Source organism: Molossus molossus, unplaced genomic scaffold, assembly GCF_014108415.1.
Source record: "Molossus molossus isolate mMolMol1 unplaced genomic scaffold, mMolMol1.p scaffold_m16_p_13, whole genome shotgun sequence".
NCBI classification, from domain to species: Eukaryota; Metazoa; Chordata; class Mammalia; order Chiroptera; family Molossidae; genus Molossus; species Molossus molossus.
In genome coordinates, this window is record NW_023425348.1 from 50,619,816 (window position 1) to 50,633,626 (window position 13,811).

Consider the following 13,811-nt stretch of genomic DNA (forward strand, 5'->3'; position numbering starts at 1 on the left):
TCTTTAAAACTCAACGGAGAAAAGTATGTGAGGATTAACAACAGCAACAAAAAATTAGATATCAGAGGTCAATTGATTTTATTTTTTTATTTTTTTTATTCTCACCCAAAAAAATATAAACCAGTCCCCTAACCCCCTTGGAATCAATAAACAGGTCATAGCCATAAAATTGACTATGGTATCTTCAACTAAGACAGTGAGGACTTTTAAAACAAAATAAAATTGAAATGAAAAAAATCTCACAAATAGAACTCTAAAAACTAGTTGGATAATAATGGATTATTTCTTTATTATTTATTTATTTTTATTAATTTTTGTTACAGATGTTTCTCCTTTTTCCCCCACTGATCCCCCCTCCCCCTCCCTCCCTGCCCTTTCCCCAGTTTGTTGTCCATGTCCACTGTTCATGCATACATGCATATAAGTTCTGTGGTTTATCTCTCCCCCACCACCCCCCTCTATAGGGGATTATCAGTCTGTACCCCACTTCTGCGTCTCTGGGACTACCCCATTCCTCAGGCTGTTATGTTCATTATATTCCACAAATAAGTGAGATCATATGAAACTTGTCTTTCTCTGTTTGGCTTGTTTCACTTAGGATGATACTTTCCAGGTCCCTCCATGTAGTCTCAAAGGATAAGAGATCTTTCTTTCTTACAGCTGCGTAGTACTCCATTGTGTATATGTACCACTGCTTTTTTATCCATTCGTCTACTGATGGACACTTGGGCTGTTTCCAGCTGCAGACTGGTGCAGCCACTATGGAAAACAATATGGTGTTACCTCAAAAAATTAAAAATTGAACTTCCATTTGACCCAGTGATCCCACTTCTAGGAATATACCCTAAGAAGCCTAAAACACCAATCAGAAAGAATATATGTACCCCCATGTTTGTAGCAGCACTATTTATAATGGATTATTTCTTAATAAAATCTTCATAAAATAAAATTATTTTATAACTTTTTTACTAATATATGTCTCTTGGCATTCTGATTAATTTACTCACTGTCTTATAAAAGGAAGCCCTGATTAAGGCCTAATGGAAATGGGGACTTTCTTTGGTGTCCAGTTCCTTATCCTTAAATTATTATAGTATGTCAGCATTTTTATTAGTGTAGACTTTCACCAAGTGAAGGTGTGTTTTTGTTTTTGTTTTTGAGGTTAAGTTAAACAATGAAAAGAGAAGGAATATCTGACTCTCTTCAGCAAAGAGAATCTCTCCAGAAAATGGCTCAACTATTTGCCATGGTTTTCCTGATGGCATCTTTGACCTCCTTGTTCCTTAAGCAGTAGATGATAGGATTGAGCATGGGAGTGAAGACTGTATATATGGCTGAGATCAATTTGTTAGAACTGAATGAAGCAATGGCCCGAGGTCGAACATATATGAAGATCACAGCTGTGTAGAAGATGACCACCACTGTAAGGTGAGAGGCACAGGTGGAGAAGGCTTTCCACTGCCCAGTGGCTGAGGGAATGTGCAGAATGGCAGATACAATGAAGGCATAAGAAATGACAGTAGATAAGAAAGGAAACACAAGGATGATGATGGCTAGCACAAAGTCTACCATCTCCGCCAGAGAAAAGTCCATGCAGGCCACTTGGAGGATGGGAGACACATCACAGAAAAAATGATTCAATATATTATTGCCACAAAAGGTAACTTGGGAGATGAAGTATACCTTTATCATGGAAATGGTGAAGCCACTCACCCAGGAACATATGATCAGCTGAACACAAAATCCTGTGGTCATTATGACTGGATATCGAAGAGGCCAACATATGGCCACATAACGGTCATAGGCCATGGAAGCCAACAGCATACACTCAGTAGAGGCAAGTGAGATGAATAAATAGAGCTGGGTCATGCATCCCAGGAAGGAGATGGTATTGGGAAAAAACAGGAATCCAGCCAGCATCTTGGGGACTGTGACGGATATATACCAGGTCTCCAGAAAGGACATGGTGCCCAGAAAATAGTACATGGGTTTATGCAGAGACCCAGTGACCCATACAGTGAGGATGATGACTAAATTCTCCAACAGCACAAGCAAGTAGGTGATGAGGAAGAGGAGGAAGAGCAGAACCTGAAGCCAAGGGGAAGTAGGGAAACCCACCAGAATGAACTCATTCAAATGAGTGATATTTTTCTTCCACATGATTAGGACACCAGAAGACAAAGTAATGATAGTAGCACCAAATTGATGAGTGAGATCAACATTAGCAGCAAGGAGCCCGTAGGCTACAGACATTTTATCATTAAACTTAACCCTGATGCCATCATCTGGTCCTATTGTATGATTTTGGAGTCATAAGAAGCCACAGAATGCTCTCCAGAAAATCAGGTGTCAGAACAGGAACTGAAAACAAATTCACCACAGACATGAAGTTAAGAATGACTGTGTTGTATACCTGAAACTAATATATTGTGTGCCAACTCTAATAAAAATAAATAAATTTAAAAAAAAAGAATTTCAAAACAGAATCATGAGATCAGATTCAGGGTTCAGGCCTTCAGATCTGGGTCAGAAAGAGGTGTTCTGTAGTACTAGGAGCAAATACTTTCCTTTTCAAATGTACCAAGATTTCAGGGGGAGCTATAAGGCAGGAACTCATGATGACTGGAATAAGCTCTGAGGACGGTCCAGGAAGTAGAGCAAGGAAGCAAGGAAGTTCAAAATCTAGAGAAAATAAAAGTAGAGTATTAATTGGAAAAGATTTTCCTGGTCAAGAAAATTGCCGACTCTGGCCTACCTCTCTGCTACGTTGTAAGTCTTTTGAAGAATGTGGCAAAAATGGTTAACAAATCTCTGCCTGTTTTTAGGGCCATGGTTTTAGAAATTGAATAAAGAAATGTCTGCCCTCTTAGAATAATTAACCACATTTTAACTTTTTCTATGGCTCCTAATAATGATAATAAAATAGTTATATATGTGTATCTATATTATATATATAGTAACAGTTATAGATATATATATAATGTATGCATATGTATAACTATATGTATTATATAATAGTTACATGTATATATAATATTTATTTATTTTTTTTTAATACTCACCTGAGGATATTTTCCTATTTTATCATCAGATAGAGTGAGAGGGAGGAAGAGAGAGGGAGAGAGAGTGAGAAGTATTGATGTGAGAGAGACACGACTAGTTGCCTCCTATATGACCCAACCAGGGCTGGGGATCATCCGCAACCGAGGTATGTGCTCTTGACCGGAATCAAACCCATGACTCATTGGTTTGCAGGCCGATGCTCTAACTGCTGGACCAAACTGGCCAGGACTATATAATATTTATATGTTTATATTATATATATACACACACACATGCGCGCGCACACACACACACACACAGCATGGGGAAAAAGTAGGTTTACAGTTAAAGTACATGAAACAATTTATTCTTATATTATTATTTATAAATTATTGTATTATTTTCCATATGAGCAGCTGTAAACTTACTCTTGCCCCACCCTGTATATATATACTGTATATGTCTATAAAAGTTCACATTTGATCCCAAATTAATTTGTTCATTAATCTATATCTTCTTCAAAGATATTATACTGTAGGAAGAAGTGTGACTTGATTAATTCTATCTAATTCTTGACTTTGAAACTCCTCCTTATTATGGACACTGCTTGAAGACAAGTTGCATTTAAAGAGCTGCCTTGGAAATAGGGAGTATGGAGATTCAACAACTCAGAAGGCTTCTGGGCTTCCCAGGCAGAATATTATCTAAGGAGAGAATTGAAATTGAAAAAACAAAACAAAACTTTCTTCACAAGTGGGGATAAAAGAAAGAGAAAAATAGAGAAAGAAGTTGGCTTGAGATTATAATAAAATTAACCTAAAAAAGAGAAGCATTCTTTTAAAGTAGACCAACAGAGATGGCCTGGAAAGAGAAATGCAGAATTAGGGAACTGGAAAGAAAAATAAAATGTGGATTTTCCTCAGTGTTTAGTTATTATTTATGATTTATACATACCTTATGGCCTAAATCCCAGAGCTATAATAAAATAGTTGGTTATATATGTTGTAAAAATGGCCACAGTGAAATAGAATTCAAATTTGACTTCTTTCTCTGCTAAATAGAATTATTCTTTAATTAATGTTAATGCCTCTCTTAACCAGGTCATTTTTGGCCAAGACGTGTGAGGCAGTATGAAAGCACATGGCCTAAACATGAACAATTACAGAACTTTGTGAAGAAATTTTTAAATATGAACATACACCCACTCATGTCTGATCTTTCAGGAACCATAGAAAACAAACAAGTAACATAATGAGAGAATGAACATGAACAAAAGGACTCCCAACATTCAGAATGTCCTAAAGCAAAAAAAAAAGCTACAGACCACTGGGACAAATAATTGGAAGACCTGAATTCTAGTCTATGATTTATCTCTTACTAACTTTACAATATGAAGCAAACCTCAGCTTATCAAAACTTCAGCTCCCTTAAAAGTGAAAAAAGAGCCCTGGCCGGTTTGGCTCAGCGGTTAGAGCGTCGGCCTGTGGTCCTGAGAGACCCGGGTTCGGTTCCCGCTAAGGGCATGTACCTCGGTTGCAGTTTGTCCCCGGCCCTGGTCGGTCGTGCGGGTGGCAGCCACTCGATGTGTCCCTTCACATCGATGTTTCTCTCTCTCTCTGTTCCTCTCTCTCCCTCCCACTCTACCTGAACAAAAAATGGAAAAATATCCTCAGGTGAGGATAAAAAAAAAAAAAAAGTGAAAAAAGATTAGAAAATTCCAACAAATAATAAATGCAGATTTATAGCTCTATTTGTGGTTAAGGTAAAGATCTATTGGATATTTATTAGGGGCCTGGCCCCACATTGCATATTGAAAATATAAAGATGCAAAAGTCAGATTCCACATTCAAAGTCTTGAAAAGAAGGTAAAACAAGAGAACAAGCCCTTATAGTCCCGTGTGTTACAGCCATCAGAAAGATGCATGTTAGGCAGCTCATAGGATGAAGGTCCTAGCACTGCCTCAGAAATGGCTTTCAAAGAAAGCAATGGGGCTCTAAAAACATCTGCATCTAGGTAGCTGAGCCCAGATTTTGCTGGAAAAAAATCACAAAAGAGACAGATGATATCACCGTAAATTCATGGCCAACTGGGTTACAAATAATGTCTGGCTATCCCACACCAGGATAAGTCAATTCACTCCCCTCTTTTTCCAAAGATTCTTGCCTTTGATCTTTAATCCACCACCCTACTCCTTCCTCAAAATCTCAGCAGATTATTTTACCTCTTATTTTACAAAGACAAATGAGACTGTGAAATGTATTCATTCAACCTGCCACAAGCAAATCATTATGCTCACCATCTCACATCTTTTCTCGTGTAATCCTTACTTTTTCTCTAAAACCAGGCCCTCAGTATGCTTTATATCTCCATTCTCAGGAAACTCATCTATCAGAAATCCCATCTCTTTATTTATATTAAATTCATTCCTTTCATAAATATTCATTGAGCACCTAGTATGTTATGTTACAGGCACTATTCCAGATGCTTGAAATAGCTCACTGAACAAAACAGACAAAAACAGTCCAAAAGTCCTAATAAAAAATTACATCCTGGTGGAGGGACACAAGTTGTAAATACAACCCTTCTCAAGACTTTGAATAACTACAATAAAGATATAAATGAAGAAATTGTTAAGTTCTTTGGAGAAAATAGAGTAAGTTAAAGAAATCAGGAGGGCATGGAGTAGGGCAGGTTCATATTTTTAAAAGCTGATCGGAATACACCTCGTTGAGCAGAGTTGTGAAGAAAGCATTAGCCAACTAGCTGTTGGGTGGAAGAGCTTTTCAGACAAAGGGAATAGGGAGTTCAATGGCCCTATGGTGAGGCACAGTGTGAGGAACAGCAAGGGGACCAGCATGGTTGGAGCAGGGTCAGTGGAAAGGAGAAATGAAGTCAGAGAAGGAAGTGGTAAGGCAGATAATGAACAGATCACCATGTCCTTTTAAGCAGCTGTAATCATGTTGGCTTTTACTCTTTACTCTTGAGGTTTTTTGAGCAGTTGAGTAACCTGATCTTATTGATGCTTTAAGAATCCTTCTTGCAGATTCTTTTGAGTCATTTTCTATAACTTTTAACAATGGTCAATCAATTTATTGCTTTTCCTAAAAATAATTCTTTACTGGTCACATTTTTGTATCTGCTTTAGAACAGATACAAAATCAATCAACCCCTTTCTTTTCTTATCTTTGGCTGCTTACCTTCTACTGCCACTGTCTTTCTGGTAATATTCAGTTCTTTCTCATCTCTAAAATGTTAGTTTTAGTTTCCTGCTCCCTGATCCCCCTCCCCTCACATCAGCTCCCACACCTTTAACCCTACCAAGAAAACACCACAACAAATAGATACTGGAACTGTTTGGTAAAGGAGGCAGAGAAGGGAACAGAGAAGTGGAATATAATATAATAAGAATTGCAATGGAATATTGAGAACTGGGAGCCCAGGGTAGAGAACAATTCTTCTATTATAGTGGCCCAGACTGCTTTCATCAAGGAGGTGTCATTTGAACTGAAATGAAGCATTGTAGAGTTTGGGAGGGGGAGAAATAATCAAGAAGAGAAAATAGCAAAGTCAAAGGCACAGAATAAAGAGATAAAAAGTTAATGATGGAATGAATGATTTGCATTTTGATTACAAAGAATTGATGGTGTGAATGAATTGAGACAAGGCTGGAGGTTGAGGTGTAATTAGCCCTCTTACTTCACACTTTTTCCTATAACTTTTTACTAATTCTCCCCATTTCCAACACCATGAGTCCTGCAACATCTGAAAGTATCTCTTGTCAAACTGAACACATGTGGAAAACAAGACGAGTCTCATTTACAGATTATCTAATACTACCAGAGCTTCCTTGATTTTTAAGATTCATATTATATTCTCGAAACTTTGAGCAAGTTGTTAGTACTTTATTGCTTCAGGCATGACCTAGATCTCTGCATACATCCCACCATTTGGGGTACATGAATGAGGGCCACTTGGGACTACTGTCCTATACTTTCTCCCTGTTGAACACTCACCTAGTTTTCCTACTTGGCTTTCATCATCTTCGCTCTTCATTTCTTTCTTTGCGTATATAGTCTGTCCAATAATAAACATCTCCATCATTTACTGGGTACCTCTCATATGGCAGTATTTGTACTAGGTTCTTTTCATACTTTATCTCACTTAATTCTCACAACAATCAAATAAATCAGGTACTATTGGTCCCACATTACAGATAGTAAGATAAATAATTTGTCTATATTTATACAAATAAAAATTGGCAGAGATGGTATTATAACCTAAGACTGTCAGCCTCCAAAGTCTATAGTCTTTCTACTGCACTAGAATCCTCCTTTGTTATGAACTGCTTTCCACCTCTCTCTGCTCTCTGCCACCATGGATTCATAGTCTGCTCTTCTGTTTCTTTGCCGTCTTGCCTTCTCTCCTGATCTCTGGCTCCGATCCTCATACTAAAACCAATTTTCCTTTTAATTCCAGTATTTTATGTCCAAACTCCTCACTTCTAAATTTAGCTTTTAAACCCCATCTGAGCATTTGTGATTCATCCAAAACCTGATTTGTCTAGTTGTTTTCCTTGAGCACCGTGCTTCTCAAGTCTATATAACAGTCAAGACCTCTTAATATTTGTGTTGCTTATTATCTTAAGCCCCGTCCATGTCTAATGTCTAAATCTACATGAGCTCTCCCATTGTACATTGACCTCTGATCCAGTCACTGACCTGGTGTGTTCCACCCAGTTGCTGCCCACGTTCTACTCTGAAGGTGTTTATTATGATGAGAGTGTTGAGGAGTTGAAGAGGGACTCACCTGCTGAACTGATGTGTACCTCTTGGAAGATGCTACCACAGGGTAATAGGTTTTCTCATGAAGGAAGAGGAAGTTTCAAGAGAACAAGGAAAGTGATGCAAACAATGGGAGATGTTTTATGTAATTAGGGTGGAAGGTAAGATGGAAAGAAAAATCACAAGTTCAAATCTCAATAAAGGGACTGGCAAAAGGTCTGCTGTTTATTTAAGACAATAAGTAGAGATACTAAATAGTATTCCTATCTCCAGATTGAATGATCTTGCTAAAATATAAAGATGAACCTGTGACTCTCCCGTTCTCATGATTTCAACCCCACTTTCCTTACTCTAACATTCTTCTCTTATCTGATACTTAGCCCAAGCTCAAGTACCTCTGAAGAATTTGAAGTTCTTCAGCACAGCATCCTCCTTCCAGACTCTACCTATGCCATTATACATACTCTGTCTTCTGCCTGAAATTTCTTCTAACACTTGCCACCTGGCAAATGCCTACTCAGACTTATCCTCTCTATCAAACCATCGCTAACCACCCCCTCTATCACCACCTCTGGCCCATCACTCCCAGCTATCTGGTTTTATAACATATTGGATCTTAGAGCATTATAACATGATAACATGTATCACCTACTTACCTGTCACCACCCTAGATTTGTGAATTCCTTGATGAATATCAATCTTATCCTATTCAGCTTGTATGTCTTATCGCTAATGTCTAGCACAGCTCCTGATGCATGGTCGGCACTCAATAAGCAAATTATTTGTAATGTTTAATTAATATCAAATGTCTCACCATAGTGCTTTCTGTTTATTTCTCTTTCGGGACCTGGTAAAGTAGGTCATCATAGTTGAGTTGAGTTTAGAGATTTTGTTTCAGTTGTTGAGTGTTCAGATCTATGGAGAGGTGTTCTGGAGAATATGTCCTTTGTCACCCCATCAATCTTTGCCTCACCACCTGAAGGAAGTTGCAGATAGGTGACATAAAGCAAAAGAGAAAAGTAAAAAAGGAGAGAAATTAAAATAGCCTCATCTAAATCTTGGAAAATTGCTTCCCTGTGAAACTCAAGAGTTCCATGATTTTGTGATTCTCATCACCTGGGAAAGAGTCTGGGGTTCAGATAGCTTATAGGGAAATAAAAATGTATCCTGCTATTGATGAAAAGAAAATGCAGCATCACCTCAATTCATATTTAAATCCAAAATTCACCCTGGCTGGTGTCTAAAACTCAAAGGTTACCTTTGGGCTTGTTGGATCCCCCTGTTAGATGACAAGAGCCCAAGATGGAAGAAATTTTTTCTGTTTTATATTTTTTCTCTGTATTTATTCAATGTTATCTCTTCCCACTCCCCTCTCTCTTGCTCTCATTCTCTGTTTTTCTGCCACTGAACATGGGTTGGTTTTGTATGTTGTCTCCTCACACAGCCTTCATCCAGGCAGTACCTGGAGCTGAACAGGTCCAGGATGCCATGAGCCCACTGCTCAGTAGAGACACCTGCTATTCTTTAAATGACACATCCTTGGGGATCTGGTTCACAAATGCTCTAGGATTTTGAAGAGTAATGATGACAAAGAGATTAGAGAAATTTCCCTAGTGATCTTAAGGACCCTAGTATCAACAGAGGTGGTACTAGGTCATTATCAGATGGAAAAACAGAACAGCAACAGTTTCATGGCAGGTCACTCTGGTGATTGATCCTAATTCTAGTCTCAAGTCTTGATTTTCCTTCTTCTTTCTGGTTGTCTAGAAATTAACTATTACTCATAACCTATTACTTTAAAGCATTAATGTTATCCAAAGGGGTTGTTGGTAATAGGGAGAAGCACTTTTTCTCCACTCAAGAGAAGAGTAATCCTAAGCAGCAAAGAGAAACCATTGCACAGCTTGGAAATCAAGCTTTGGCACATAAAGAAAATTTAACAGTAGCCAATTTTGGCTCTTTTATCTTTTAAGGAAACTTCTCTTGTCTTGGCTCTTCCTTGTGGGCCATTCTGCATTGCTCTTCTCTTTTGCATCTCATGTGAATAGTTGTTGAGAATAACCTGAGAAGGAGGTATAGAAGGAGGCATGCCTATTCTTGGCAATCCAAGGAGAAAACAAACGAGGGTCCAAAGCAAAGAAAGGCAGGAGAACATGCAAAGGACACATGGAACAGGTAGCTGATGGCATCTTTACGCTTAGCCTCATATTGAAATCTTCTCTTTCCTTTGATTCTATCTTTCCATGTCTCCTGTCATAGTTTTATCATCAGAACGATGAGACCAAAGATCATGATTAGACTGCAGGTCTGGAGGAATGTATAAGGAGACTGCTCAGACTTTCTTTTTTTATTGTCGTTGTTGTTGTTGTTATTGTTAATCCTCATCAAGGATATATTTCCATTGATTTTTAGATATAGTGGAGAGGAGGGAGGGAAGGGGAGAAAGAGGGGGAAAGAAATACCAATGTAAGAGAGACACATCAATTGGTTGCCTCCCACACAACCAGGGCGGGGGATCCAACCTGAATCCAGGAATTGAACCCACAAGCCTTTGGTCTGCCGGCCAATGCTCTATCGGCTGAGCCAAACCAGCCAGGACCTGCTCTGTCTTTTTTAGGCCAGAGGAACAAGACCTTGTGTCTCAGATCTGGTCCAGGCCTGCTCACCAATTAGGAGATTGCGGACACCGATCTAATGTGTGACAGAATATGCCTTCACCTGCAACATCTCCTCTGCATCCCTTTCTCTCTTTGAAAACAAGTGTGCTGGCAGCAGCTGAAGGCTATTGTTCAATATTTGGATGTTTTCATTGTTCCCTGTTAAATACCTTCCAAGGGTGGGGAACTGCCCACAGGCTGTTTAAAGCCTGGGAAATTAATACCAGGCAACATCACATATCTCACCAAAGTAGCCTGACCAAATATAGTAGGCTAATTTTTTAAGCTAATAAATTTGTATGGTCCACAAATGATGTTATAAATATCCAAATGACCCTTGGCCAAAAAATGGTTTCCTAGCCCTGTTAGAGATAACTCAGGACAGGGCATGGTGTGAACTGAGTCATGTAACTCATGGTAAACAAGAACAGAGAGTGGAGCAGTTCCTTGGAAAAGGCAGGACCAGACACCTGGGTCTGCTGGAGCTTGCACACAAGCACACAGACTTCTTGGAGGCAAACCGCCAAGAACAGAAGGTGTTGCCTGGCCCAAGGAACTGTTATTCTTTATATAAGTGATTGAGTTATGAATAGAACAGGAAGGCCTGGTGGGATTGTTATTGCAAATGTTTTTAACGTCTTTAATGATTTGTTGAATGCTTGCATTGTAACTTTGCTTAATAAAAATGCTGCAGAATACTGGCTCGGGGCTCAGCATCCAGAGAGTGCTGAGTCCTCTGCTAACTCACAGTTTAATTACTGCGTCTGATCCGTTCGTCCTCTTTCATGATCCCACCGTAACACTGTAACAGTAGGCGCCGGAACAGGGACTTGAAGGAGAATACGTTTTGAAGTACTACGCAGCAGGATGCAGCAGGATGGATGGGACTGAAAGAGAAAAGTATGCTCAGGAGTAAGTGAAACTTTTAGAAATTTATTAGCAGAGTAATGGGGAATTCCCAGTCCATGGAGCAGCAGTATATTTAATTACTGCAAATTTTGTTAAGAAGCTCCGGAGTGAAAGTGAAAGCTAAAAGCTTTCAGGAATTATTTTTCTTAATAAAAAAGCATCATTATCGATTTCAACCGAAAGGGAGAGCTGCATTAAATTTGAAGACATAGAGGCAGGTTACGAAGGTTTCATGGAGGGCACATCAACAAGGAGAGAAATTCCGTTATCTGTCTGGTCCTTATGTAATCTAATAATATTAGCCTTACAGCCATTGCAAACAGATTCTGAAGAATCTCAAAAGGAGGAGAGGATATCTATGACAGATATAGAGAGACGCAAAGCTCCAACTGAAAATCTTAGGGGCTATGAATGGGCTGATGATATTTTAACTCATCCCTTGCCTCTGTTGCCCATAATATCTACTCCCCCACTACCTCCTGTAGCTCTACCTGGAAGAGTGGTTCCAGTAACTAAACCTCTCACTTCCCGACAGGAAAGTTTGGAACCTTTACATTTAGATGCTTTATTTAAGCCAGAACAAAATAGAGCTGAAAAGAAAAGAAATTTTATTAAACTCCAAATCAGCAAGTCTTCAAGCTCTGGGGAAGATGAAGTGCAGGAATTTGCAATTCTTAAAGATGTTTTGGAAAAACTAACTGGAAAGGTAGAAAATTTGTCAGTATATCTTCAATTTGTATCTATGGAAAAGGGAAACAAAATTGATTCCCCTGGATCTCCTGTGGTATCCTCCTTTGTCTTTGCCTGCTTATGATGAGTTAACCCCTAGTGTGAAAGTTTCTGTATCAGTGATGATGCAGGCTATTATGAAAGGGAGGAAACAGGGAGATGTAGAAGCTTTACAAATTCCTTTAAGATCAGGGGCAGATCCAGTAACTATTCAACAACACCCTGCTAATGCTCAGTACTCACAGGATATGCTCAATATGATCATCAGCCCATTCCTTTTAAAGTAATAAAGGACCTAAAACAGGCAGTTGTTACATATAGGATGCAATCTACATATGTGAAAGGACTTCTGCATGGATTAGCTAATGAACATCATCTTATTCCATTTGACTGGAATGTCTTAGCTAGAACAATTTTACAGGCTGGAGCATATATGCAACTCAAAACATGGTGGAAGATGAGGCTGATCAAATTAGTAGGCAGAATGAGGCCAAGAATGTGGCAGTTACTAGTGAACAAATCACTGGTACCAGACCTTGGTTTGGAAGTCAACAGCAAATGCAATATGATGACGTGGCTATTGTTCAAACTAGACTATGTTGCTTAAGAGCATGGGACAGGGTTGAGTCTCCTGGACAAACCACTAAATCCTTCATTAAAGTAACACAATCATTAAATGAGCCATATGTAGATTTTTTGGCCAGATTAAAAGATGCAATCTATAAGACAGTTCCTCAACCAGAGGTCCGTGATTTGTTATTGCAAACTTTATCTTTTGAAAACACCAATGCAGAATGCCAATGAGCTTTAAGACCTTTAAAGCCTTGAGCCACTTTGGAAGCATATATTAAGGCATGGATGGACATTGGATCAGAAACATTTAAAGCAAATCTGCTGGCAACTGCACTAAAAGAATATTTGATAGAAGTAGGACCAAGTGTTTTAACTGGAATAGTGGGACATATGAAAAATGATTGTAGGAAAAAGAAGGGAAATAATGAGGGGAGAACTGAAAAAGCTGTCACTCCAGGACTATGCCCTGTTTGTAAAAAAGGGAAACATTGGCAAATGAATACTACTCAAGATGGGCTAAAGATGGAATATCTTTAAAAGGTCAGGGAAACGGGAATACGGGCCCGAGAGCTCAGGGCTCTCAGACAAAGAATACGAGTTACCAACAATATCCAGTCAGCAGTGGTCGGGAACACGCTGACACACAATCAATGACCTCATGCATGCTACCAGGGAAAGTGCAGCATTAGATATTGCCATGCAAGATAATATTAAATTATTACCCTATGAAAAGTTACTAGAGTATCTACAGGAATTTATGGGCCCATTCCAAGAGATACTGTTGGATTGATAATAGGAAGAAGTAGCTTAACTTTTCAGGGAATTTTCGTGCATTTAGGAGTAGTAGATAGTGATTACAGGTTATGAGTCTGTACCAGAACTCATTCAGTTGGAAGTGGGACAAAGAATTGCACAGCTATTATTACTCCCTTATATTAAAGGCCAAATTGTACCCATAAAAAGGGGAGGTAGATTTGGGGGTACAGGTAAATCAGTATTTTAGCAGACCTATTTTAGTGATCAGAGACCTCAACTAAAAATAGTAATAAATCAGAGTTTATAGGGTTAGTGGACACAGGAGGTGATGTTTGTTTCTGCTGTTGCCGCATCTCAATGGCC

At 38.9% G+C, this 13,811-nt stretch overlaps 1 protein-coding gene across 1 annotated transcript; it reads right to left on the reverse strand.

The window, feature by feature from the left end:
* Positions 1–1,233: 1,233 nt before the first annotated feature.
* Positions 1,234–2,160, reverse strand: LOC118628604 (olfactory receptor 6-like). The gene has a single exon (XM_036259577.1). The coding sequence runs from the start codon at positions 2,158–2,160 to the stop codon at positions 1,234–1,236; it is 927 nt and encodes a 308-aa protein (XP_036115470.1).
* Positions 2,161–13,811: the final 11,651 nt, after the last annotated feature.